The 26,833-nt window shown below is 56.8% G+C and overlaps 2 protein-coding genes across 2 annotated transcripts in view; one reads left to right on the forward strand and one right to left on the reverse strand.

Annotated features, from left to right (window-relative positions):
- The window catches only part of NMT1 (N-myristoyltransferase 1), a 23,293-nt gene extending 12,380 nt beyond the window's left edge, over window positions 1-10,913 (forward strand). The window contains exons 5-12 of the mRNA XM_059489356.1: window positions 930-1,021; window positions 1,606-1,722; window positions 2,416-2,586; window positions 3,448-3,556; window positions 4,545-4,715; window positions 5,970-6,137; window positions 7,202-7,339; window positions 9,622-10,913. Of these exons, the coding sequence (XP_059345339.1) occupies window positions 930-1,021; window positions 1,606-1,722; window positions 2,416-2,586; window positions 3,448-3,556; window positions 4,545-4,715; window positions 5,970-6,137; window positions 7,202-7,339; window positions 9,622-9,642 (987 nt within the window). The 3' untranslated portion in view covers window positions 9,643-10,913. The remainder of the gene's footprint in view (window positions 1-929; window positions 1,022-1,605; window positions 1,723-2,415; window positions 2,587-3,447; window positions 3,557-4,544; window positions 4,716-5,969; window positions 6,138-7,201; window positions 7,340-9,621) is intronic.
- On the reverse strand, window positions 10,280-25,777 carry PLCD3 (phospholipase C delta 3). The gene is made up of 17 exons (XM_059489361.1): window positions 25,590-25,777; window positions 22,886-23,047; window positions 20,924-21,152; window positions 19,900-20,029; window positions 19,038-19,263; window positions 18,143-18,344; window positions 17,516-17,660; window positions 16,804-16,956; window positions 16,574-16,726; window positions 16,218-16,253; window positions 15,157-15,316; window positions 14,127-14,243; window positions 13,945-14,044; window positions 12,727-12,950; window positions 11,569-11,718; window positions 11,369-11,494; window positions 10,280-10,379 (listed from the first exon to the last, which is right to left on the reverse strand). Exons 1-16 carry the CDS (start codon window positions 25,690-25,692, stop codon window positions 11,406-11,408), a joined length of 2,379 nt encoding a protein of 792 aa, XP_059345344.1. The 5' UTR covers window positions 25,693-25,777; the 3' UTR covers window positions 10,280-10,379; window positions 11,369-11,405.
- Window positions 25,778-26,833: the final 1,056 nt, after the last annotated feature.

A 26,833-nucleotide genomic window follows, 5' to 3' on the forward strand; every position in this document is an offset into this window, starting at 1 on the left:
GCAGCTCAATGTTTGGACTGTTGGAGATGGTTTTGGGGATGGAAATGTGTCCTGCAGCACAGTAGGTGACTCCATGGCTTGGGTGGGTCAGGCAGCTCAGCACAGCTCCACATGTGGTGCCTGATCTTTTCCCACAGTCCCAGGCAGCTCAGCACATTCATTTTGGAGTGTTTTGGGTGGCATTTCAATGCCTGGGCTGTTGGAGATGGTTTTGGGGAGGGAAATGTGTCCTGCAGCACAGCAGATGACTCTGGTTCTGTCACAGCTTGGGCTTGCATGGGTCTGACTCCCCCCACTGCAGTTCCATCCCACACTGGGCAGCTTGGCCTGGTTTTCCAAGGGGATGTAAGGATGCCTGAAACCTGGAGTTCTGTGAGAACCCCTTTAGAGCATGTCCCACCTCCCTGGGAGGTGACACAGGGTTTATTTACCTCACCACCAGCCTCCTCCTATCCACTGTCATAAAACTCCCTCCAGTCACAATACTCTACATATCCTAACCCTCATTAAACCCTGCACTCCTAACTATCCTGGCTATCCTCTCAGCAGCCCTGGGAGGATGAATAGGACTCAACCAAACACAAATCTGAAAAATCCTGGCCTTTTGTTCCATCTCCCACCCCGGCTGAATAGTAATCATTACCATCTACAACCCTAAACTCACCCTCCTCAACTTCTACCTATACATTATAATAACTGCAACTGTTTTTCCTCACCCTAAGCACAACCAAAGCCCTAAAGCCATCTACCCTAATAACTGCATGGACCAAAATTCTGTGTCCTGCTGCTGCCCTGCTCTGTGTGACACTGCTCCACTGCAGCAGGGGCATGGCTGCACATGGTGCCCCAGTGCTGTGGCCACACATTAAATGTTCAGAATCCTGTCTGGGGGTGAATAAACTCCTTAACCTGAGTGTTCTGTGCTGCAGCTGAAGGAGCTGTACACTCTGCTCAACGAGAACTACGTGGAGGATGATGACAACATGTTCCGCTTCGATTACTCGCCCGAGTTCCTGCTGTGGTGAGTGGCAGCAGCACTGCAGAGCAGGGGTGTGGGGTGCTGACAGGCCTGATCCCCCTGACAGAGCTGCAGATGCCTTTGCTTCTGCCATCTCCCTTCTTGCTGAAATGTCCCTTCCCCATCTGTCACTGTGGATGGTGTCCCAGGGACATGGTGAGAGGGGCTGTCACCCAGCCCTGCCTGCCTCTGGCTCCTTGGGGATGTGGGAGCTTAAAAGTGGATTTTTCTCCTCTTTGGTTTGATCCCTCAAGTGTTTGTGAAAATCCCAGTAGCTCCTCAGTGCCCTGGAGCTGTGGGATGAAGACAGCTGCCAAGTTACCCTTGGAGTCCTGTTGCAGCAGATCTGCTGTATCCTCAGGGTGTTCCTAAATCCAGGAACAGATTTCCTCCTGTGTCCCTAGTGAGGACTGGCTGTGGGGTGCAGGAATTGTCCTGGATGATCCCCACAGTCCTTGTCACATCCCTGTCACTCTGTCATCCTCTTGCTGGCCAGCAGGACTCAGGGTGTCCCAGGGCAGGGTGGGAGGCAGGAGCAGGTACACCAGGGACCATGGATGTGGTCCTGAGGTGTGTCCCCTCCCCAGGGCACTGCGTCCTCCAGGCTGGCTGCCCCAGTGGCACTGTGGGGTCCGAGTGGTGTCCAGCAAGAAGCTGGTGGGATTTATCAGCGCCATTCCAGCCACCATCCACATCTATGACACGTGAGTGCTGCTACATTGCTCATCCTGCCCCTTGCTGGGGCTCCAGGAGTGCTCAGGGGTCTGGCTCCATTGTCTTCCCCAGCAAACACCTGCACTCTTCAGCTTTGGAGGTGTTTTACTGCTTGGAGGGGAGGGTGGGGGATATTTAAGGGATATTTAAGGGTTGGCAGGGAGGTTCTGGGCAGGGACATTGGTAGTTAACCATTGTGAAGGCTGTTTTCCTCAAGGAGGTGGGTTAACTTAGGGCTTACAGAAATTATCCAGGGTTAGATGGGGATGTAAAATCATAGAATATCATGAGCTGGAAGGAATCTCTTAAGGATCATCCAGCTCCTAGCCCTGCACAGGGCAACCCAGCAATCCACGCTGTCCCTGAGAGCATTGTCCAAACTCTCCTGCAGCTCTGGCAGCCTTGGGGCTGTGACCATTTCCTGAGCAGTGCACAGCCACCCTCTGGGGCAAGAACCTTTCCCTAATATGCAACCTGACCCTCCCCTGACCCAGATTCAGACCATTTTCCCTGAGAATCCCTGGGTGACACCTTAAGGAAGGTTTCTCCAAAACCCCTGCCCCTTCCTTGAGGTGTTGATTCCTCATTCCCTTGAAGGGGTTTGGAGGTTGGCCAGGGTGTTGGCCTGACCCTCCCAGGTCAGGACAGTCAATCCTCATGCTCTGCATTATTTCTTCCCCAAGAGAGAAGAAGATGGTGGAGATAAACTTCCTGTGTGTGCACAAAAAGCTGCGCTCCAAACGGGTGGCTCCGGTTCTGATCCGTGAGATCACCAGGAGGGTGCATCTAGAGGGAATCTTCCAGGCTGTTTACACTGCAGGAGTGGTGCTGCCAAAGCCTGTGGGGACTTGCAGGTGAGTGTCTGTGGCTCTCCCAAGATTTCTGTCTGCAGATCTTCCCTCTGTGGCCAGTGTGGGATTCCCCAGCACAGGGGAGTGTGATCCCAGCCCAGGTTTCTCCTCTCAGGATTAAATGCAGTGGCTTTGCTAAAGCTGCTCATGTAACACAGGAGAGGAGGCTTTGGCAGCAGAATCACTTCAGAACTGTTGGGGAAGATGAAACAGGAAAGCTTTATCAATATGATTGTCTGGCAAAAGATTTTGAGAATATGGAAACTATAAGTGAGATTGAAATGAAAGCAAGCTTTGAGATCCCTCAGTTACTGAACAACTGGAAAACAATGGTGTGACAACACCCTCTGCTTGCAGACAGGCCCAAGGGTCAGAGCAGACCCTACAGCTTGGCAGAAGGGGCCCAAAGAGGAGTTTTTAGGGTTTAAAATGTAACACAGGATGGTAATGTAATGATTCTTATAGGCTGTATGTAAATGCTATAGGATTTGTATCTTGTACTAGATTGGTTAGTGAGAATCAGAATATTCAACACAGAAGATTGTAATGGGAGCCTCGCTCTCTTACCCTTTTACTCTCTCACCCTCTCATCCTCTCTCCCCCTCTCTTCTCTCAGCCTGCTCTGAGCTGTGTTTGGCAGCTCCCAGCAGGGCCCTGCACCCAGGCCCTTTGCAATAAACCCCAAGTTCCAAACCTGGCTGCAGAGATCTCTCATCTCCATCCATCCCCACCATCTTACCCCCATCTCACCTACAATAACCATGTTGCTGTCAGTGAGGAGCTGCTTCCCTGATGTTCTCCCTTGCCCCTGCAGCCCCCCCACTGCCCCAGCACGAGTTTCCCACTGCCAGTTTGTTTCTGCAGGTACTGGCACCGCTCCCTGAACCCTCGGAAACTCATCGAGGTCAAGTTCTCCCACCTGAGCAGGAACATGACTATGCAAAGAACCACGAAGCTGTACCGCCTGCCTGAGGTGGGTGACAGCCAGACAGGGCTCAGGGCTTGCTCCTCCCTGGGCAAAACACACAAAGGAGGTCGAGGTCAGGTCCTCTGCCTGGAGACTCAGGGTTTGCTCCATGTAGTAAATGGCTCTGTCAAGCTGTTGTGCTTTATTTAATCTTGATGTATTTTTGCTTGGGTACCTGCATTTTAAGGGCAAGTTCTTGCAGTTAAAGGAGCCTGGGAGGTTTTGTTTGCTGGTGAGTCACAGCCTGTCGTTCTGGTAAAACAAGCAGGCAGATGTGACAGCCTTCATCTGTCCAAACACAGCCTCAGTGTGACCTTGGATCGAATTAGTCCCTCATTCCTCAGTCACACTGATCAGTTCTGGCACTGCAGTTGTCCTGCTGGGGAAGTTCCCCAGCTGGAGATGGAAGAGAAAGAAGCAAACTGCATTCAAATTGCCACCACCTTCCCTGACCTTGTTGGCTCCTTTCTGTCCCCCCTTTGGGGTGGAAAGTGCTGCTTTCATGCTGGGCAGCTCCCAGCTCCTGCCTCCCACAGCCCACAGATAGCAGTTGCTGGGCTGGAGCTACTGGTTTTTGCACAGAAACTCAGCCCCAGAGCAGATCTGGGCTTGCTGAGCCATCCCAACCCTAAATTAGTAATTGAGGCCAACTGGGAATTACATCTTGTGGAGCCTGGGACACATCTCCCAACCTGTGCTTGCTGTGAGTGGGAACAGGACCCTGAGGGAAGCACAGTTTGTGTTGTTAGTGGGTAGGAGCACTTCCAGTGGGACCTGACCTGGCACTTGGGGCTTTGGGGCATGCTGTGCTCTCTGTGATCTTTGCCATCAGTGTCACAGCAGATCACATCCATCCTTTGCTGGGCACACGGGGCTGGGGGGCTGGAAATGGGCTGATCTCAGCACAGAGTGTCTCTGTGCTGCTCGTTGGAGAGCCCTTGGGTGATGAAAACCACTGTGCAAGCAACAAAACAACTTGTTCCACTTGCTGCAGACTCCCAAGACTCCTGGCCTGCGGCCCATGGAGCACAAGGACATCCCTGCTGTGCACAAGCTCTTGACTGAGTACCTGAAGCAGTTCCACCTGACCCCTGTGATGAGCAGAGAGGAGGTGGAGCACTGGTTTGTACCTCAGGAGAACATCATCGACACCTTCGTGGTGGAGGTGAGGGCAGCAGCACCATGGGAGGGGTGTTCTCCTGGGATTTGGCCTCTGCTGGAGCTGTGGGAGCCATCAGGGAGCAGCTCCATGGCTCTCCAGGATGGGAGTTTGCTGGAGATGGTGCCTCCATGCTGGGCCTGGGTGTCCTTGCAGCCACCACTCCAACTGGGAGAGCTTCTAAGGCCCTGGCCAGGTTTTATCCCAGCCTGACGTGTCATGGGTGGTGTTTCCAGGGTCCTCTGTGGCAGGGAGGAAATGATGAATGTGACTCCATGTTCTTAGAAGGCTAATTTATTATAATATAATATAATATAATATAATATAATATAATATAATATAATATAATATAATATAATATAATATAATATAATATAATATAATATAATATAATATAATATAATATAATATAATATAATATAATATAATATAATATAATATAATATAATATAATATATATTACATCACATTACATTACATCACATCGTATCTTATCATATAATCTCATACTATATAATCTCATACTATAATATATAATATATCACATATAAATTATGTCATATATCACATCATATCATATCATATATCATATTATGTTATCTTATATTACATTACATTGCATTTCATTATATTGCAATACATTATATTACATGGTATTATATTACATTATATTGTATCTTATATAATCTCATACTATATAATCTCATACTGTACTATATCATACTATACTATATAATATATATAATATATAAATTATATTATTTCATATATTATATCATATATAATATTATGCAATAGTATATATTATATTATATTATATTATATTATATTATATTATATTATATTATATTATATTATATTATGCTATATTATGCTATATTATGCTATATTATGCTATATTATATTATATTATATTTTGCTATACTAAAACTTACTAAAGAATAGAGAAAAGGATATTTACAGAAGGTTTAATAAGATAATAATGAAAAAGCTGTGACTCCCCCCAGAGTCCTGACACAGCTGATAGTGATTGGTCATTAAGTCAAAACAATTCCCACGAAACCAATCAAACAAGCACCTGTTGGATAAACAATCTCCAAATCACATTCCAAGGCAGCAAAACATAAGAGAAGCAATCAGATAATTATTGTTTTCCTTTTTCTCTGAGGCTTCTCAGCTTCCCAGGGGAAGAGTCCTGGGCAAAGAGGATTTTTCAGAAAATATCCCAGTGACAGTCATGATGTCACTTCTGCCTTCCAGAGTGCCCCAGGAGAGGTGACAGACTTCCTGAGCTTTTACACCCTGCCCTCCACCATCATGAACCACCCAACTCACAAGAGCCTGAAAGCTGCTTACTCCTTCTACAACGTCCACACCAAGACGCCTCTCATCGACCTCATGAGCGACGCGCTCATCCTCGCCAAGTCGGTGAGTGCTGCCCTGAGCCCTTCCCTGAGCCACACGTGGGGCAGCTGAGGGGTGTTTTAAAAAGCTTTCACTCCATTTTCAGCCTCATGTCAAGGGTGAGACAATACAGATGTTAGAATTCACGCCATCACGATTAGAAGCCAAATATTTCCTAATTATGTTATAAGTGTATTTTGGCCTAGCAGCTTTTGTCACACCATGCTGTAAATGCCTTAAAGCCAATCATCTAAAATTGCCGTCAAAGCCTTCTGTCAGGCTTTGGAAATTCTTACAAATCCATTTTTCCCTCAGGTGAGGGATGCAGGGCTGGGCTGGCACTGTGGGACATTGGGCAGCTCACAGGAACTCACTGCAGGCTGGCCACCCTTGGGTTGTGGGAAGGGCTTGATCCCAGCACTATAAAAATTAAAATCCAAAAGGATCTGCCACCCAGGAGAGGGATACTGGGGTACCTGAACCTTCCAGCTTGTGTTACTCATGTCCTACAGCAGTCTGTAGTAGTTGGATTGAGGGTGAGAACACCAAGGTGTTACAATTCACACCGTCACAATCAGAAGCCAATTATTTCCTAATTACAATACACTATAAGTGTTTCTTGGCCTGTCAGCTTTTTACCATGCTGTAAATGCCTTAAAGCAAATAATCTCAAATTACCCTCAAAGCCTTCTGTCAAGCTTTGAGAATCCTTACAAATCCATTTTTCCCACAGGTGAGGGATGCAGGGCTGGGCTGGCACTGTGGGACATTGGGCAGCTCACAGGAACTCACTGCAGGCTGGCCACCCTGGGTTTGTGGGAAGGGCTTGATCCCAGCACTATAAAAATCCAAATACAAAAGGATCTGCCACCCAGGAGAGGGATGCTGGGGTACCTTGAACCTTCCAGCTTGTGGTGGTTGCTCATGTCCTACAGCAAAGAGTTGGATTGAGGATGAGAACACCAAAAGCTCTTCCCTTTTTCTGGGATTCAAAGCCAGTCAGGAAAGGGGGCCAGGCTGCTCACACAGGTGAGAGGAACTGCCCAGCACTAAAGCAGGAGCTGATGGCTTCATGTCTCCCTGTGCAGAAAGGATTTGATGTCTTCAATGCACTGGATCTCATGGAGAACAAAACCTTCCTGGAGAAGCTGAAGTTTGGGATCGGGGATGGGAACCTGCAGTATTACCTGTACAATTGGAAATGTCCCAGCATGGCACCAGAGAAGGTCAGTGCTGTGAGGAGGGGGCTTGTCCCCTCAGCCCTGGGGACAGGGGTTGGCTGTCACCTCAGCATTCCAGCCCAGCTGGTGTCCCTGCAGTGTCACACACAGGGAGGGTGGATCCCTCTGTCACCTCCTGTGCATGCAGACTGTGTCCCTGGAAAAAGCCCCTCCACACTCATCTTCCAAAGTTAATTTTATTCCTGGACTAGTGCAGGTTCAGTCCTTCACACCAATTCTTTCCCTCTAAGGAAGGAGGCCAAGCACAGAAGGCTGCAGGGTGACAGATGTGACATCGGGGGTTGTGACAGCCACCTGTGATCCCTCATGGGTGTCACTGTGTCCTGGTGGACTGGGAGGAGCTGCCACCTGTGACAGTGTTCACAGGGGTTCTTGGATGAGGGAAGAGACAAAGATCTGACTCCATGTTTCAGAAGGTTTATTATTTTATGATATATATTCTATTAAAACTATACTAAAAGAATAGAAGAAAGGATTTCATCAGAAGGCTGGCTAAGAATAGAAAAAGAAAGAATGATAACAAAGGTTTGTATCTTGGACAGAGAGTCTGAGCCAGCTGACTGTGATTGGCCATTAATTACAAACAACCACATGAGACCAATCCCAGATGCACCTGTTGCATTCCAAAGCAGCAGATAACCATTGCTCACATTTTGTTCCTGAGGCTTTTCAGCTTCTCAGGAGGAAAAATCCTAAGGAAAGGATTTTTCATAAAAGATGTCTGTGACAGCCACCCCTCTGGAGAGAGCAGGCGGGCTGGAGCAGCACCTGTGACAAAGGAGCTGAGCCACAGGATCCCAGGATGTCATTTGTCCCCAAGGCCAGCAGCCTGTTCTCCCCAGAGGTGTGCTGGGTCCCCACCTGCCTGTCCTGGGCCATTCTGAGGCAGCCCCTGCTTGCTGCTGTCCCTCCACACCAGGGATGTGATTCAGCACCTTGCAGACCAGAATCTGCCCAGCTACATCACAGCTAATTAATGCCTTAACAGCTAATTAATGCCTTGATGGCAGTCACAGGGTTTTGGTTCCCTGGTGTGAAGCCAGGTCTGTCCTTGGGCACAAGCCCTGTGCCCTAAACCAGCCTCACCTGCTTGCTCTTAGGAAGCCCCAGGAGGTTCCCTGGAGGTGTCCAACCTGGCCTTGGGCACTGCCAGGGATCCAGGGGCAGCCACAGCTGCTCTGGGCACCCTGTGCCAGGGCCCCACCTCACAGGGAGGAATTCATCCCAATATCCCATCCATCCCTGCCCTCTGGCAGTGGGAAACCATTCCTCTTGTCGTGTCACTCCAGATACTTGTCCAGAGTCCCTCTTGGTGGCCCTTTTGGCACTGGCAGAGGCTCTGAGGCCTCCCTGCAGCCTTCTGCAGGCTGAACAGCCCCACCTCCCAGCAAAGCTGTTCCATCTCTCTACTCTCCATGAGCTGAGAAACACCCCTGGCTCATGAATCAAGGCTGTCTCATAACCTGGTGGGGCTTGTCACACCCCAAACATTGGTCACCTCCCCAGATCAGAGCTGGGCAGGGCCTGTGTGCCCACTCAGCCACAAACCCAGGGCTCTGCTGCTCTCAAACACCCCAAAACCAGTGGGGAAACCTGTGATGGTGTTCACAGGGGTCTGAGGGTGAGGGAAGAGATGAGGATCTGGCTCCATGTTTCAGAAGGTTTGATTTATTATTTTATGATATATATTATATTAAAACTATACTAAAAGAATAGAAGAAAGGATTTCATCAGAAGGCTGGCTAAGAATAGAAAAGGAAAGAATGATAACAAAGGTTTGTATCTCGGACAGAGAGTCTGAGCCAGCTGGGCTGTGATTGGCCATTAATTACAAACAACCACATGAGACCAATCCCAGATGCACCTGTTGCATTCCACAGCAGTAGAAAACCATTGTTTACATTTTGTTCTCGAGGCCTCCCAGCTTCTCAGGAGGAAAAATCCTAAGGAAAGGATTTTTCATAAAAGATGTGTGTGACAGTGCTGTAGATGGGGCTGTAGTTTGATGATTTGAGATGCTAAAGGGGAAGGAATTGCTGGAGCTGCAGATAAACCAGCTGGAGGAACTTAGGGCTGGCTCAAGTGCCACATCCAGAGCAGCATTTTTTAATCCAGCACTGTGGAATTTCCATATGGATTTTCCATAAAAGATGGGTGTGACAGAAACCAACACAGGCAGCACCGAGCTGGGTATGGAGCAGAGGGCACCTCCTGAGCCCAATTTCTGTCCTGATGAGCCCAATTTCTGTCCTGATCCCCATTTCCAGGTTGGATTGGTGCTGCAGTAAGGGAGCCCTTGCCAGGAGAGCGTGGAGGAGCCGGGCCTGAGGAGGTGCTGCCCTCATCCTTTCTGCCAAAGCCGGAGCCACGCCAGGAGAGAGGGGCACCAGAGCCCCCCTGCTGCTGCCAGCCACCTCCTTGTTTGATTTAACTGCATCCTCCTAAAGACATGATCAAGGGAATGTAACTGCTGAAACTAGATCATGATTGGCATATAATGGATTTAACGGGTGAATAATAAAAGTATATATTATATATATTTTAAAATCTTTCCTGTTCCCAACTGCCATGAGTTACATTCGGCTGCTGGAGGTCACCACTGGGCTGCTGGACTGGGACTTTTTTTCTCCTTTGGGACAGCTGAGGTTGATGCTGATGGTGGCTGCTGGTCAAAACCCTCCTGCCTGCCCCGAGGGTGCTTCAGGCTCTTTGCCCCAGGTTTGCTCCTGACTCTGTTTAACAGGGGAGATTCCTTTCCAAGGGCTATTTGTGCAAGAGATGCCTTGTCCCACCTCCTGCCCAGCCACAGAGACTCCAACCCTTCCTGCTGGATGGATCCAGGGGGGTTCAGCTCCAGGCACACCCTGCTCTGCTTTTGGGGCTGCTTCCCCTCAGCCTCCCCATGGGGATGCTCCACTGTCACTGCCACAGCCTCTCTGCTCAGCTGCTTTTCTCTGGAAGCATGGAAATCTGGATTCTCCATTGGCATCATCCTCCCCGGTGTCACCTCGTGCTGTGGGATCCTCTGAGAGAAAGGAAACGTTGTCATGGCAACCCTCCATCCCATCCAGGAGTGCCAGGGCATCCTCCTGCCACGTGCTGAGCCCAGAGCTCCGAGCTGCTCCTGCCTGCCCAGCCAAAGGTTTCCAAAGCTGCACACCAAGGCCAAGACCCCGTCTATGCACTGTCACACCTCCCTGTGCTGCCGTGTCCCTGTCACACCCCGTGGCACCTGAGAGCCTGTGCCCACCTCAGCCCGGACCTGTGGGGCCTCAGAGGGGACCAGGAGCCCATCACACCCCCCTGGCAGTGCCATCACACCCCCTGCTCGGGGTCCTGTGTCACCTATGCAAGTACCTCTGTGTCCCCCCCTGTGTGTCCCTGCTGTCCTGGCCGTGGGTGGGGGACCCTCCCCTTGTCCCCATGGCTGCTCCAGTGAATCCCCCCAGCTCCCTGCTGGTCTGGGGGTGGGCTCAGCCCTGATCCAGCCACGATGGGCCCCGGAGGGTGACAGGGACACTGGGACAGGCTCTGTTAAAATAAAACCTTTATTCCACTGGCTTGATCCCAGGGCTGTAAATCTGTGCCAGAGCTTGGCAATGTGTCCCCACCTGGGCACAATGGAGTGTGTGGTGGCAGGGTCCCCTCAGGGACTCCAGGGTGGTGATGGCACCATCCTTGCACTCCAAGAGAGGGGTGGGGACCAAACGTGGCCAAAGCTGGTGAGATTTGCTGGTTGTTGTCACCCATGTCACCCCCGTGAGGCTGTGCTGGTTGTTGGCCCAATCCTGGTTGTCACAGCATCTCTGTCCCCTCAAGGACAGGAGTGGGACACCAGTGGGTGGCACTGGGTAGGGGAGCCACAGACTGGGTGAGCAGTGTCCTCAGGCTGTCCCCACTCATGGAGGAGCCTATTGTCCCCCCCACAGCCACAATGTCCCCCATGGGCACCTCCATGGGGACACCAGGCTGTCCCTGCTGTGCTCCCTCACAGCCACAATGTCCCCCTGGCACCTCCATGGGGACACCAGGCTGTCCCAGCTGTGCTCCCTCACAGGCTCTTGGCTCGAACGTGCACGAACAGCGTGGCAGGGGCCAGGGAGGTGCCATCCTTGGAGAGCAGGTGGATGTGGCGGTACCCTGGGGACACACAGGGGGCTCAGCCCGTGCCAGGGGCTGTCCCCGCGTCCCCCCAGGGTGGCACTTGCCCCCACCTTGGCGCATGCTGGGCAGGGGCAGCGTGAACTGCCCCACGAAGTCGTTGCAGGAGGTGCTGTCGTAATCCTCCACCACGAAGCGCACCAGGGCCAGCTCGGGCACCCGCAGCTGGAACCGCAGCGTCTCCTCCCAGCGCGGGTTGAAACCTGAGGCACCGGCGGGAGCTGGGTGGGGCCACCGGGGACCGGCGGGGACCGGCAGGAGCCCGGGCACTGCCCCTGCCCCGCTGCGCTGCCGTGCTGCACTGGGGGGTGTGGGGATGGGGGTGATGCTGGGACTACAGTGGGGACTACTGGGGAAAAGGGCGTCGTACTGGGGCTGTGGTGCAGTGTACTGGGGGAATGGGGGTCATACTGGGGCTGTACTGGGGGAATGGGGGTCATACTGGGGCTGTACTGGGGGAATGGGGGTCATACTGGGGCTGTAATGGGGGAATGGGGGTCATACTGGGGCTGTACTGGGGGAATGGGGGTCATACTGGGGCTGGGTGGAGTGTATCGGGAAAAAGGGGGTCATACTGGGGGTATTGGGGTCATACTGGGGCCGTGATGGAGTGTACTGGGGCAATGGAGGTTATACTGGGGCTGGGCTGGACCATACTGGGAGAATGGGGGTTATACTGGGGCTGTACTGGGGTGTGCTGGGGGGATGGGGATCACACTGGGCTTGGGCTGGGTGTACTGGGGACCATGAGGGAGCAGCACTGGGAGAACTGGGACATGATGGACCCTGCCACTGGTGGAAATCTGGCTGTGCTGGGGAGGGGACTGGGATGTGCTGGGCACTGCTTCAACTGGCAGTGAGTGCTGGGCTGTGGGTGCCCATGTCCCTCACGGGGATTAGGGTGCCCCTGGCATCAAGGTGTCCCTGGATCAGGGTGCCCTGAGGTGTCCTGAGGAACCCTGGGTGTCCTGGAGCACCCCTGGAGATCAGGTTCCATGGATCAGGGTGCCCTGAGGTGTCCTGAGGAACCCTGGGTGTCCTGGAGCACCCCTGGAGATCAGGTTCCATGGGGTGTCTGCAGGGATCAGGGTGCCCTGAGGAACCCTGGCTTGTCCTTGGGCATTGCTGGGATTTGGGCAGTAATGGGGTTGTGACTGGATGTCCCCACGGTGCTCAGGGTGTCCCCAGTGTGCCCAGGTGACCCCACTCACCGTTGTTGAGCTTGTGGTGGGTTTGCTGCTTGGCGCAGTCGGCCGGGACCCCGTGGATCTCCACGCGCACGAAGGGATCCACGATGGAGCTGCCCTTGTCCCTGTTGAGCTTGGGCAGCTGCTGGGCTGTGATCACCTGGGCACAGGGGACATGTGGGTGTCCCCAGAAGGGACCTGGGTGGCACTTGGCTGGGGCTGGGGACACGGTGAAAGGAGGGAGGTGGCTGATGCCACCCAGTGGCTGACGGCAGCTGGGTTTGGGGACAGGGTGGCGTCACCCAGACGTGTCATGGGTGGCACGGTCAGGATGGGATGAGGAGGAGGGAGGTGGCTGGTGCCATCCAGGAGAAGGGACAAGGCGGTGTCCCCCAGAAAGGGATGGCACTCTGCCAGGAGTGGGGATCAGGTGAAGGGGAGGGATATGGTTGGTACCACACAGGAGAAGGGACATGAGTGACATGTGGCTGGGTCCTCAGGAGAAGGAATGTGGGTGGCACTTGGCTGGGATTGGGGACATGGTGGCTGATGCCATCTCAGAGAAGGGACATAGCTGATACCAGCTGGATTTGGGGACAGGGTTGGTGTCCCCCTGAAGTGTCATGGGGGGCACAGTCAGGAGTGGGGATGGGGTGAGGAGGAGGGAGATGGCTGGTGCCATCCGGGAGAAGATGACACATGACTGGGGACAAGGTGGTGTCCCCAGAAGGGGATGTCCCCCAGCCAGGAGTGAGGATGGGGTGAAGAGGAGGGACATTGTTGGTACCACACAGGAGAAGGAACATGAGTGACATGTGGCTGGGTCCTCAGGAGAAGAGATGTGGGTGGCACTTGGCTGGGATTGGGGACATGGTGGGGAGGAAGGAGGTGGCTGATGCCATCTCAGAGAAGGGACATGGCTGATACCAGCGGGATTTGGGGACAGGGTTGGTGTCACCCAGAAGTGTCATGGGTGGCACAGTCAGGATGGGATGAGGAGGAGGCAGGTGGCTGATGCCATCTCAGAGAAGGGACATAGCTGATACCAGCTGAATATGGGGACAGGGTTTGTGTCACCTGCGAAAAGACGCGGGTGGCACCCACATAGCCATTGGAATGTCACGGATGTGACCCCGCAGGGATGTGGGTGGCACTCAGCTGGCCCTGGGGACAGGCTGGTGGCGTGTCCTCACCCTGATGTGCAGGGCCAGGCGCCGGGAGCCCTCTCTGGGGGGGCAGTGCAGGCAGGGCGGTTTCAGGACGTAGCCACAGCGCCCGTTGGGCAGGAAGCGCCCGGCGTTCAGGTCCATCTCATAGCCCGGCGTCTGGAAGTTCAGGGCCACTGTGGGGACAGCAGGATGGGCTGTCAGGGGTGGGTGACACCTCCAGGGATGGGTGCCAGGTCAGGGGGACTGGGGTCTCACCCAGCTGGCAGCCAGCGTTCCACATCTCCTGGGGGTTGTAGTTGGCAGAGTTCATCTTGAGCCCCAGCGGGTACACGCGGCTGAGCTGGCGGGCGTTGTACCGGACCAGGGCTGGGCCTGGGGAGGGGGACACGGCTCAGGGGGGCTGCTGGGGGTCCCTACAGAGGCTGAGGGGCCCAAGGACACAGAGCCTGCCCAGATGGGTGGGACAGCCTGACCTATGACCCTGAAACCAGACCCCAAACCTGGACCTTGACCTTGGACCCCTGACCCCAAACCTCTGACCCCTGATCATGATCTTGACCCCACTCTTGGACTTTAGACCCCTGACCCTGGACCTTGACCATGGAACCCAGACCCTGACCCTGATCCTTGGACCTCAGGCTCCAAACCAAGACCCTCAAGCCTATGCCCTGACACTGATCCTAACCCTTAACTCCAGACCCTGGACTGACCCTAAACCCCAGACCCTGAGCACTGACTCAGATCTTAATCTCAGGCCCTGCCTAACCTCAGATTCTGACCCTGACCCTGACCCCAAGCCCTTGACCCCACACTTCAGTCCCTGGGCTCTGACCCAGACCTTATTCCCAGCCCCAAGCCCTGACCCAGATCCTAATCCTTGACTCCAGACACTGACCCTGGCCCCCAGACCCTGAACACCCAAAACCTGACTCAGATCTTAATCTCAGGCCCTGACCTCAGATTCTGACCCTGACCCCAGACTTCAGTTCTGGACTCTGACCCAGACCTTATTCCCATCCCCAGATCCTGGACCCAGATGCCACATCCCAAATCCTGATCCCAGACCTTTATCCTGTTTGTGTGACCCCATCCCTGGCCTCAGGCCCTGCCAGCAGACCCCAGTCCCACCCATCCAGGGTACCCTGGGTGAGACCAGCATGGCCCTGACCCCTCATGGAGCCACCCTAGAGACCGAGCCCATCATTCCCAGCCCATCCTGCATCCCAGTGACTCAGGAATGGGGACCCACCCTGTCCCCACCCTGTCCCCATCTGGTGGCCCTCACCTGCTTCCTTGATGAGCTTCCGAGCCTTCCTCTCGCTGAAGGAGGACACGTGGCAGGGCTGGGGGTGGCGCAGGGCCTGGGCCAGCCCGGGGAAGGGCACAGCCTGGCAGTACACGACCAGCGCCGACAGCTCTGGGGACACCTGCGATGCGTCCTTGGCCTGCAGGAGCCACAGGGACAAGCTGGCCTTGGTGCCATCTGAGACCCCCTGCCCTGCTAGTGCTGAGTGCTGAGACCCCCAGGGCTGTGGAGAACCCAAAGTGGTGCAGAACCCCAGGAGTGATGGACCTGGGGCTGATGGGGAACCCAAGCAGGTTGAGAACCTGGAGAACCCAAGGGGATGGACAGCCCGAGATGTTACACATGCAAAGATGAGGGAGATCCCGAAGTGCTGGAGACCCCAAGAGGATGGAACACTTGAGGTGACAGAGACCCCAAGGTGGTGCAGAACCCCAGGCAATGGAGTGATGAACCAGGGGCTTGGGGGAACCCAAGGAGGTTGAGAACCTGAAGTCATGGAGAACCCAAGGGGATGGACAGCCCAAGATGTTACAGACCCCAAGATGAAGGAGACTCCAAAGTGCTGGAGACCCTGAGGTGATGAGCACCCCAAAAGGATAAATTCTTGAGGTGGCAGAGACCCCAAAGGGGTGCAGAACCCCAGGCAATGGAGTGATGGACCCAGGGCTGATGGGGAACCCAAGGAGGTTGAGAACCTGGACAACCCAAGGGAATGGACAGCCCAAGATGTTCCAGACCCCAAGATGAAGGAGACCCCAGAGTGCTGGAGACCCTGAGGTGATGGGTACCCCAAGAGGATGGGATACTTGAGGTGACAGAGACCCCAAAGTGATGCCAACCCCAAGAGGTCACCCTGGATGTGATGAAGGCCCAACATGATGGAGAACTTGAGGTGACAGAGAAATCAAAGTGTTGGAAACCCCAGAAACAGGAAGAGGGAGGCACAGCTGAGGAGTCCCCAAGCTCTGTCCCCTCTGACAGTCACTCATCACCCCCACAGCACCCACCCCGTCAGCCCCCCCAGCTCCAGCATCACCCACCTGCAGAGGTTTGATCTCCTGCAGTGACTGCAGCGACTGAAAGAGGAGAGAGCAGGGCTGCAGGGGGCATGGCAGAGCTGGCAGTGCCCACCTGGGACAGCCCCAGGATGCCCTGGCACCACCAGGGTGCTCTGATCCACCAGGACCACCAGGATTCCATGGTCCCCCAAAACCACCAGCATGCTCTGATCCATCAGGACCACCAAGATCCTGTGATCCCCCAAAACCACCAGGATGCTCTGATCCAGGACCACCAGGATTCCATGGTCCCCCAAAACCACCAGCATGCTCTGATCCATCAGGACCACCAGGATTCCATGGTCCCCCAAAACCACATCCCTGGGGAAGTCTCTCACCCGCCGGGGGCTTCTCTCTTGCACTTTCTCCTCCTCTTCTTCCTCCTCTTCCTCTTCCTCCTCCTCGGGGTCCAGAAGGGAGGTGACACCCCGTGGCTCCTGCCACAGCTCTGGCAGCTTCTTGCCCTTCACCAGGATCTTCTCCTTCAGCTGCTGCAGAGGGCAGGTGCGAGCTCAGGGCTCGGAGGGGACACGGGGACGCCGTGGTGGTGGCACACGGGTGGCCTTACCTCTGGTGAGGGGAGCTCGTGGGGGTCCTGTCCCTGCAGGGGCTGTGTCAGCAGCCTGTCCCCAAGGATGGCCTTCATGTGCCGGGCCATGGTGGCCTGCTGCTCCAGCCCGCAGTGGTTCTCCAGGGACAGGATGACGGGGTAGGGCGATTTCTGGGCATGGGGAGGGCAGCCCTCAGCACTGGGCACCAGGTACCAGGCACCGGGCACCCCTACACCCCACACTCAGCACCAGGCACTGGACACCTCACACCCCACACTCCACACTCAGCACTGGGCACCGGTCACTGGGCACACCACACTCAGCACTGGGCACCAAGCACCAGGCACCCCACACTCCACACTCAGCAACGGGCACTGGGCACCCTACACTCCACACTCAGCACTGGGTAGCGGGCACTGAGCACCAGGCACCCCACACTCCACACTCAACATCGGGCACCCCACAGTCAGCACTGGGCACCGGGCACCCCACACTCCACGCTCCATACTCAGCACTGGGCACCAGGCACTTCACACTCCACACTCAGCACCGGGCACCCCACACTCAGCACCGGGCACCAGGCACCCCACACTCCATACTCAGCACTGAGCCCCGGGCACTGTACACTCCACACTCCACACTCTGCACCGGGCACCCCACACCCCACACTCCACACTCCACAGTCTGCACCGGGCACCAGGCACCCCCAGGGCTCCTGCCCAGTGTCACCTCGAAGGCGGAGTCGCGGATGCTCTCGATGACGTCTCGGAAGAGGATTTTGGAGGTGAGGGTGTGCCCGTGGTACACCACAGGTTCCCCGTCCGGGCCCTCCCAGCAGTCCAGCTCCACACAGCGGCACCCGGCCCGCAGCGCCCTGCACACACCGGCACCGGTCAGCCCTGTGCCCTGGGGCCACGGGAGCTGCTGTGTGTCCTGTGTCCCTGTGTCCGTGTGTCCCTGTGGCTGTGTGTCCCTGTGTCCGTGTGTCCTCCCACCCATCTGTCCCTGTACTTCTATATCCACACATCCACATGTCCGTCTGTCTCTGCACCTCGATATCCACATACCCACGTGTCCGTCTATTCCTCTGTCCTTGTTCCTCTATATCCACACACCCACGTGTCCATCTGTCCTTGTTCCTCTATATCCACACACCCATGTGTCCATCTGTCCCTGTACCTCTATATCCACACACCCATGTGTCCATCTGTCCCTGTACCTCTATATCCACACACCCATGTGTCCATCTGTCCTTGTTCCTCTCTATCCACACACCCACACGTCCATCTGTCCCTGTACCTCTATATCCACACACCCATGTGTCCATCTGTCCGTCTGGCCCCAGGACACACACACCTGACATAGGCCTCGGTGCTGCTGCTGCCGCCGACCTGATTGCGGGTCAGGTAGGTGTTGTGGGACGAGGAGATGAAGTAGTGGCTCAGGGGCTGGCTCATGTCCTGGTGCACCTTGGTGTGCTCCTGGTTGAGGATGTCCCCAGCAGCTGACAGCAGGTACATCATGAAACCATCCAGCATCATCAGGTCCTGCTGCTTGGCTGTGGGACACAGTGGCAGGTGTCACTTGGAGGTGCCATGTTCGTCCCTGACCTGGCACTGTGGCACCCAGGAGATGTGTAAGTGTGTCTCATCTCCATCCTGATGTCACCCAAACTGCTGGTGCCACATTCACTCTGGATGTGGCATGGTGACACCCATGAGCTGTGGAGGTTCCCTGTCCTCACCCTGATGCCCTCTGTCCTCCCAGTGCTGTGTCACCCTGACCTGGCACTGTAGCACTCAGGGGAGGTCCCCTTTGTGTCCCATCTCCCATCTGATGTCCTCCATCAGTGCCACATCTGCCTTAAGGGTACTACATGGAGCTCCTTCATCCCCACCATGATGTCCCCTAGAGCTGTGCTCACCCTGCACCTGCCATGGTGGCACCTGAGGAGGACAAAAGTCCCTCAGCAGTGTCACATTCATGCCAGAGCTGGCATCACACCACCCCTAAGACACAGAAGTCCACCACCTGCCCATCCTCACCATCCCCAAGGGACGTGCCCTGTCCCCATGGTGTCACATCCACCAGGTGCCAGCCAGGCCATGTGTTGGATGGTTGACACTGGGAATGGGTACCAGGACAGTGTAGAAACCTTGCAGGACCCCATACCCATTTGGGGTGGTGATACCCCAAATCAGAGCCCCATCCCTACATCCATGAGCGCCCACCCCACGATCCCACACCTCACCCTTGTCGTTGAGCTCGTGGGTGCGGATGATGGCGCGGGCCTGGCGCAGGCTGCTCTCCTCGCCCTGGTCCCTCAGGAAATCCTGCAGCTCCTCGGCCGACAGCACCCGGTCCTCTCCCGAGTAGCGCCCAAAGAGCTCCTCGAGCTCGGGGCGCCGCAGCAGCCGCCGGCAGAACTCCTCCAGCTCCCGGCCCTCCAGCCGCTCGTTGCCCGAGTGGTCGCACTCCTGGTGGCACAGCCCAGCCTCAGGGACTGTCCCCTGCCTGTGGGGACGGGGTACAGCCACCCCTTGCCTTGTTCTGCCTGTCCCTGGAGCGGGCAGGGTGAGTGGGGTGAGTCCTGTGCCCACTGATCCCCCTGCCAGAGCCCCCTGAGCCCCCACTCTGGGATGGAGCAGAGCAGAGCCCCGTGCCTCAGTTTCTGTCCTTGTGCCTCTATATCTACACATTCATAGCAGAACTGGCATCATACCACCCATGAGATGTGGAAGTCCACCACCTGCCCATCCTCACCATCCCCAAGGGACGTGCCCTGTCCCCATGTCCACACATCCACATGTCCATCTGTCCCTGCACCTCTATATCCACACATCCATGTGTCCATCTGTCCTTGTTCCTCTATACCCACGCATCCACACGTCCACGTGTGGGAGATGCCCTGAGGAGCAGCTCTCCATGGAGGAGAAATGTCCCACCTTGGGGACACACAGAGCAGTGGCTGGGACAGCTCAGCCAACCTCACCCCTCTCCACCACGTGCTCCTGGTGGGACCCAGCCCTTGGTGGCTTTGGTGTCAGGAGTTTGTCAGCTCTCTGTGCTGGGAAATGCAGAGAAGGAGCCACTGGGTGGTGCAGCTCAGGTACCTTGAAGAGCTTGGAGGCGTAGACATCGTCCATGTCGATGTTGAGCATCCTCAGCATGCTCTTCACCTCCCGGAAGGACATCTTGTTGTCCTTGTTCCTGTCTGCTCGCTGCAGGACCCCATGGATCCAACTGCACCGGGCTAAGGAAACCTCTCAGAGTCACCCACAGCCATCCCCACCTGTTGCAGTGTGATGGAATAGCCTGTTTCAGCTATCCCAGTTCCTCCCCCAGGTGTGCCAACACCCTCTCCCTTCCCCTCCCTTGCTACCTGCTGAGAGCTGTCAGCCAATCTCGGTATGCCAGCAAGGGCATCGTGTGATTGGCAGAGTTCAAAAGATGCCTCTCAACCCTGGGGGACATTGAGCCATCCAGGTGTCACTTGTCCCCTGACACTTCCACCTCCTTACCTGGTTGGTGTCTCCCTACCCTTTCCCTCCCCCTCTCCCTGGGTTTAAAAGTCACAGCAACCACACAGTTCTTGTTCTGTTGGAGCTGTTGCAGCATTCAGAGGCCTGAGGGCAGGGAAAAAAACTCTGGATCGAAACCCTCCAGCAGGACCCGTGTCCTTTTCCTTCACCTCGCCTAAAGCCTTTCCACCAGAGGTAAACCTGAGCTCCTGCATGCCTGGACTTGTTCCAAGCGCCAGCGGCAGCATCCAGCTTAGCCAAAGGTGTCTCTGAGGTGAAACCACCACACCTGCTGCCCTTGGTCAAGCAGCAAGGGCCAGACGAGCCCAGGCATGTCCCATCCAGCTATATTGTCATTTAATTCCAATATATTGGCGCCCAACGTGGGGCAGCTCCATCCTGGGGATGGATCAGTCAGGGAAGAGACCCCTGAGGTGGCACCCTCACTTTTGCTGCAGCATCCAGCCAGCCAAAGGTGTCTCTGAGGTGAAACCACCACGGCTGCCGCCCTTGGTCAAGCAGCAAGGGCCAGACGAGCCCAGGCACTTTCCATCTGGCAATATTGGCATTATATCCCACATACCCACCCTGTCCCCAGCCCCTCCTCCAAGGATACTGGTCGAGCTTCTCCATCTGGCTCATGGCCTGCAGCCTCCCCATCAGCTTGCCCAGCCCCTGCACCCAGTGCCGGGCGTCCTCCTCCCCTCGGGCTGCCAGGTCCAGGTTCTTGCGGCAGCCCTTGAAGGCCAGGCTGAAGCAGTGGCGCTCGGGGAAGGCGGCGCCGTGCTTGCGCAGCCCCTCGGAGCGGCGACCCTCGCGCACGGCCTCGATCAGCGCCACCGAGACTGCGGGGACGGGGGGGACAGCGGGCGGGTCAGACACCTGCCAGCATCCTGCGGGACACCCCGTTCTGCTGATGGACAGACACCCCCCGGGACGGACAGACACCCCCCGGGTCAGACAGACACCCTGGGTGCTGACGGACAGACACCCCACGGGACAGACAGATGCCCCCCGGGATGGACAGACACCCCGCAGGACAGACAGACAGCCCCTGGGACGGACAGACACCCCCCAGGAAGGACAAACACCCCAGCTGCTGACAGACAGACACCCCCCGGGACGGACAGACACCCCCTGGGATGGGCAGACACCCTGGCTGCTGATGGACAGACACCCCTGGGAAGGACAGACACCTCCCCAGGACAGACAGACACCCCCGGGACGGACAGACATCCCCCGGGACGGACAGACACCCTGGCTGCTGACGGACAGACACCCCTGAGACAGACAGACACTCCCCGGGACAGACAGACACCCCCGGGACAGACAGACACCCCCGGGACAGACACACACCCCCCGAGACAGACCGACACCCCCCGGGACAGACACACACCTCCCGGGACAGACACACACCCCCCGGGACAGACACACACCCCCCGGGACAGACAGACACTCCCCGGGACAGACAGACACCCCTGGCATGAGGCCGGGCCCCGCTCGGTGCCGCTGCCGGGCTTATCCCGCTAATCCCAGGCGCGCCAGGAGCCGCTGTCCCCGCGGGGATGGGCACGGGGACACTGCCAGGGAGGGGACGGAGCCGCCGTGCCCCGGGCACCCGTCCCGGATGGGTGACACCGGGGAGGGGGACAAAGTCTGGCCGGGATGGGGACGGGACCTCGGGGGGATGGGGAAGGGTGGGGGCTCTCCCAGCCCCATGTACTGGGAGGCACTGGGAAGGGTTGGAAGGCTCTGGGAGCCGCTGGGTGAAGGGTGCTGGAGGGCCGGTATTGGGTGGGGGTCCCCATTCTGGGTTGGATTCAGCTCAGGTGAGGGTCTGGAGCCCAGGATTGGGGTGCAGGGTTGGGGTCTGGGTCCTCAGCTGGGGTCTGAGTGAGGGGGGATGTCTGGGTCCAGGTCACAGGTGGGGACCCAGGCAGGAATCTGGGGCACAGGTGGGGTCTGGATTGTGGAGTTCCATGTCCCAGGAGTGGGAATCCCCTGGTTCTCACTGCGGGATTTGGGTCTGGGCTGGGATCTGGGTCCTGGAACTCACGGAGGGGTCTGGGTTCTGAGTGGGGATCCAGGTGTTGGGTGGGGGTCTGGGAACTGGGCTGTGCTCAGGATCCAGGGGGGTTCTGGGTGCTGGGAATGGATCTGGGTCCTGGGGTAGGGTCTGGATTCCAGGTGGGGGTCCTGGGTTGGGGTCTGGGTCTCACATGGACATGTCCATATCTGGATTCTGTGTGGGAATCCAGACCCAAGGCTGTGGACGAGGTCCTGGATTGGGATCGGGGTCCCAGGTGGGGTCTGGATAAGGGTCAGGTCCTAGGTGGGGAGTAGGGATGGGTCTGGGGCAGTGCCCAGCTCCTGTTCCCTGCAGCTGGTGGCAGCTCTGGCTATGTCTGGTGTCCCCAAGCCCCGTGGGACAATGGCAGGACTCACAGCTCCGGTGTGGGACAGTGACAGTGACAGTGACAGTGACAGTGGCAGCACTCACACCTCTGGGGACAGTGACAGTGGCAGCACTCACACCTCTGGGGACAGTGACAGTGGCAGTGACAGTGGCAGCACTCACAGCTCCGGGGGGCGCGGGCGCGCCGGAACCGTCCCTCGAAGCACACGGTGACCCCGTCCTCCTGCAGGCGGAACAGCCGCGCCCTGGAGCCCCCCCGGGCCTTCACCTTCCACAGCAGCGACCCCTGGAGCATCCGCTGCACATCCTCATCCTCCGTCAGCCCTGCGGGGACAGCCCTGGGATACCGCGGGCACGGGGGGCACTGGGGGCTCTGGGGGCTCTGGGGGCACAGGCTGGGGGGGATTGGTGCACATCTGGGTGCACATCTGTATCCTGTGGGATGGCGTGGGACAAATGGGAGAGGAGGGATGGGATGGGATGGGATGGGATGGGATGGGATGGGATGGGATGGGATCCATGGGATGGGATCCATGGGATGGCACAGGACAGGGTGAGATGGACAGGAGAGGCTGATGGGGTGGGACGTGAATGACACAATGTGACAATGCAGATGGGACAAGATGGGACAAGATGGGAACAAGTAGGACTGGACAGGATGGGACAGGGTGGGCAGGGACAAGATGAGGCAGATGGGATGGGACAGAGCAGATGGGATGTGGTGGAACAAACAGGTTGGAATGGGAATGGGAATGGGAATGGGAATGAGATAATGGGATGGGACAGGACAGGCAGGAGAGGACAGACAGGACATGTCACTGCCCTGGGCCCCCGTGGAGCCCAGTGTGGCTGTTCAGGGCACAGCAGGGACACAGCCCAGCTGCCAAATCCCAGCAAAGCTGCCCAGATCCTGCATGGAGAGTGCCAGGACAGTGCCAGCAGCAGAGCTCAGGCTGGGAACAATGACAGGGTGGCCTCAGGGGACTGGCAGGCCCACGCCTCACTCAGCCAGGATTTTTCCATCTGTTCTCAGCATGGTTATTTCCTCCCTTTATTGTTTTGGCAGCCATTCCCATGATCTCCAGTGGCCACGTCCTGCTCTGGATGGAGATTCCACTCCTGGGCTGGCAAAGGGTGGTCTGGGGGCTCTGGGGACACCGTGAGCCACCGTGGCCTCGGGGACACGGCCACAGCTGCCAGCACCCCCTGCACGGTCACATCCTGCCCGAGGTGCAGGACAGAGGGTATGGGGACATGGGGACACAAACATGGGGCTGCAGGGATCTGGGGGCACATGGGCATAGGGATGGGCACGTGGATACAGGGATGGACATGGATATAGGGATGGGCACATGGATATAGGGATGGACATGTGGATACAGCTCCATGGGCATAGGGATGGGCACAGGAATGTCAGATCCATGGGCACAGGGATGGGCACATGGAATGTCAGATCCATGGGCACAGAGATTGTTACACGGATACAGGTCCATGGGCACAGGGATGGGCACATGGAATGTCAGATCTGTGGGCACGGGGAATGTCAGGTCCATGGGCACAGGCAATGTCGGATCTGTGGGCACCAGGATGGGCACAAGAATGTCAGATCTGTGGGCACATGGAATGTCAGGTCTGTGGGCACAGGAAATGTCATATCCATGGGCACAGGGATGTAGGGACACATAGATACAGGTCTGTGGGCACGAGGAATGTGAGATCCATGGGCACAGGGATGGACACATGGATACAGGTCCATGGGCACAGGAAATATCAGATCCATGGGCACATGGAATGTCAGATCCATGGGCACTGGGATGGACACATGGATACAGGTCCATGGGCACAGGGATGGGCACAGGAATATCAGATCCATGGGCACAGGTTTGTGGGTGCACAGACACAAGGACACGTGGGTGATGGATACAGAGACGCAGGGATGTGTGGATCCATGGGGATCTGCTGATGGAAGGACAGACAGACACACGGACATTCAGGAGGGTGGGTGCATGCACAGGTGCATGGACACAGGTGTTCAGTCACAGTGGACAAAGGGATGCACTGACAGGATGCAGGAATGCATGGATCCACATGGATGCACTGCTGCAGGACACACAGACATGTGGGAACGTGGGTGCACGAGCATTGGGAGGCACAGACAGACACATGGACATGCATGGACATGGGGGTGGGTGCTCCCAGACACTGCCCAGGAGAGGCATGGACACACGGGTGCCAGGAGGCAGGGACAGACAGACATGCATGGATATAGAGGTGCAGGGACAGACGGACACATGGATGTGTGGATATAGAGGAAGAAGGACAGATGGACACATGGATGTGTGGATATAGAGGTGCAGGGACAGATGGACATGTGGATGTGTGGATATAGAGGTACAGGGACAGATGGGTGCAAGGACACACAGACACACGGACACACGGACACACGGAGCTGCAGCAGCTCCAGACACACAGCCCCATGTCCAAGGCTGGGGGCACAGGGCCAGCCCTGCCCCTTCCTGCTGCTCCCACCCTGGCGGGCCCCCTGTGCCCCCTGTGCCAGGGGAAACTGAGGCACGGTGTTGGGGAGTGGCACCCGAGCCTTGGGGACAGCAAATGCCCTGAGCAGGGGCGCTCCTGTCCCCTGTGATGTGGCCAAACCCCGACCCTGCTGTCCCCCAAAGGCTGGGGCCGTGCACAGATATTTTGGGGACCCCTCCCTGCTTGGGGGACCCTTCCGTCCCTGGGGACCCATCCCAGCCATGGGGACCTGTTCCTGTCACAGGGGTCCCCAACAACCTCGGGGACCCTCCCGGACCCCCCTGCCCCATCCCCGCCGCGGTTCCTGCCCGGTTCCCCCCGGACTCACCCATTTTCTTCAGGGCTCTCCCGGGCCGGCGGCAGCCACCGGCACCGTCGGACGGGGCTCGGAGCTGCTCGGCGGCGGGACGCGCCCTCCTGCCGCAGATCATGGCCCGGGACCGCCGGTATCCCCGGTACCGCCGGTGTCTCGGGAGTGTTTCGGGACTCCGGTGCTCCCGGTGTCCCGTCCGGTTGTGTCGCTCCCGGTGTCCCGGCCGGTGTAACCGGGCTGGGCGGCGGCGAAGGTCGGGGCTGGGGCTGGGGCTGGGGCTGGGCGGTCGGGCCGTGACCGGGGCCGGCCCGCGGGGAGGGACCGGGAGGAGCCACGGGGCAGCCGGGCCCTGTTAACCGTTTGTGCCGGGGCTGACCGGGACTGACCGGGGCTGAGCGGGGCTGAGCGGGACTGAGCGGGGCTGAGCGGGACTGACCGGGGCTGAGCGGGGCTGAGCGGGGCTGAGCGGGGCTGAACGGGGCTGAGCGGGGCTGAACGGGGCTGAGCGGGGCTGAGCGGGACTGACCGGGGCTGAGCGGGGCTGACCGGGACTGACCGGGACTGACCGGGACTGACCGGGGCTGAGCGGGGCTGAGCGGGACTGAGCGGGACTGAGCGGGGCTGAACGGGGCTGACCGGGGCTGAACGGGGCTGAGCGGGGCTGAGCGGGGCTGAACGGGGCTGAGCGGGGCTGAACGGGGCTGAACGGGGCTGACCAGCAGAGGGACACCAAGGGACACCCAGGGGACTGTCCCCAGTGAGGGGACACCGGGGAGGGGCAGCAGAAGGAGCCGGGAGGTGCCAGTCCCAGAGCCCTGAGTGTGAGTGTGTGTGTGAGTGTGAGTGTGTGAGTGTGTGAGTGTGAGTGTGAGTGTGAGTGTGAGTGTGAGTGTGTGAGTGTGAGTGTGTGTGTGTGAGTGTGAGTGTGAGTGTGAGTATGAGTGTGTGAGTGTGAGTGTGTGAGTGTGTGCGTGTGAGTGTGTGTGAGTGTGAGAGTGTGTGAGTGTGAGTGTGTGTGAGTGTGAGTGTGTGAGTGTGTGAGTGAGTGTGTGCGTGTGAGTGAGTGTGTGAGTGTGAATGTGAGTGTGTGAGTGTGTGAGTGTGTGAGTGTGTGAGTGTGAGTGTGTGAGTGTGTGAGCGTGAGTGTGAGTGTGAGTGTGTGAGTGTGAGAGTGTGAGTGTGAGTGTGTGAGTGTGAGTGTGTGTGAGTGTGTGTGTGAGTGTGAGTGTGAGTGTGAGTGTGAGTGTGTGTGAGTGTGT

This window comes from Ammospiza nelsoni, chromosome 26 (genome assembly GCF_027579445.1).
Source record: "Ammospiza nelsoni isolate bAmmNel1 chromosome 26, bAmmNel1.pri, whole genome shotgun sequence".
NCBI classification, from domain to species: Eukaryota; Metazoa; Chordata; class Aves; order Passeriformes; family Passerellidae; genus Ammospiza; species Ammospiza nelsoni.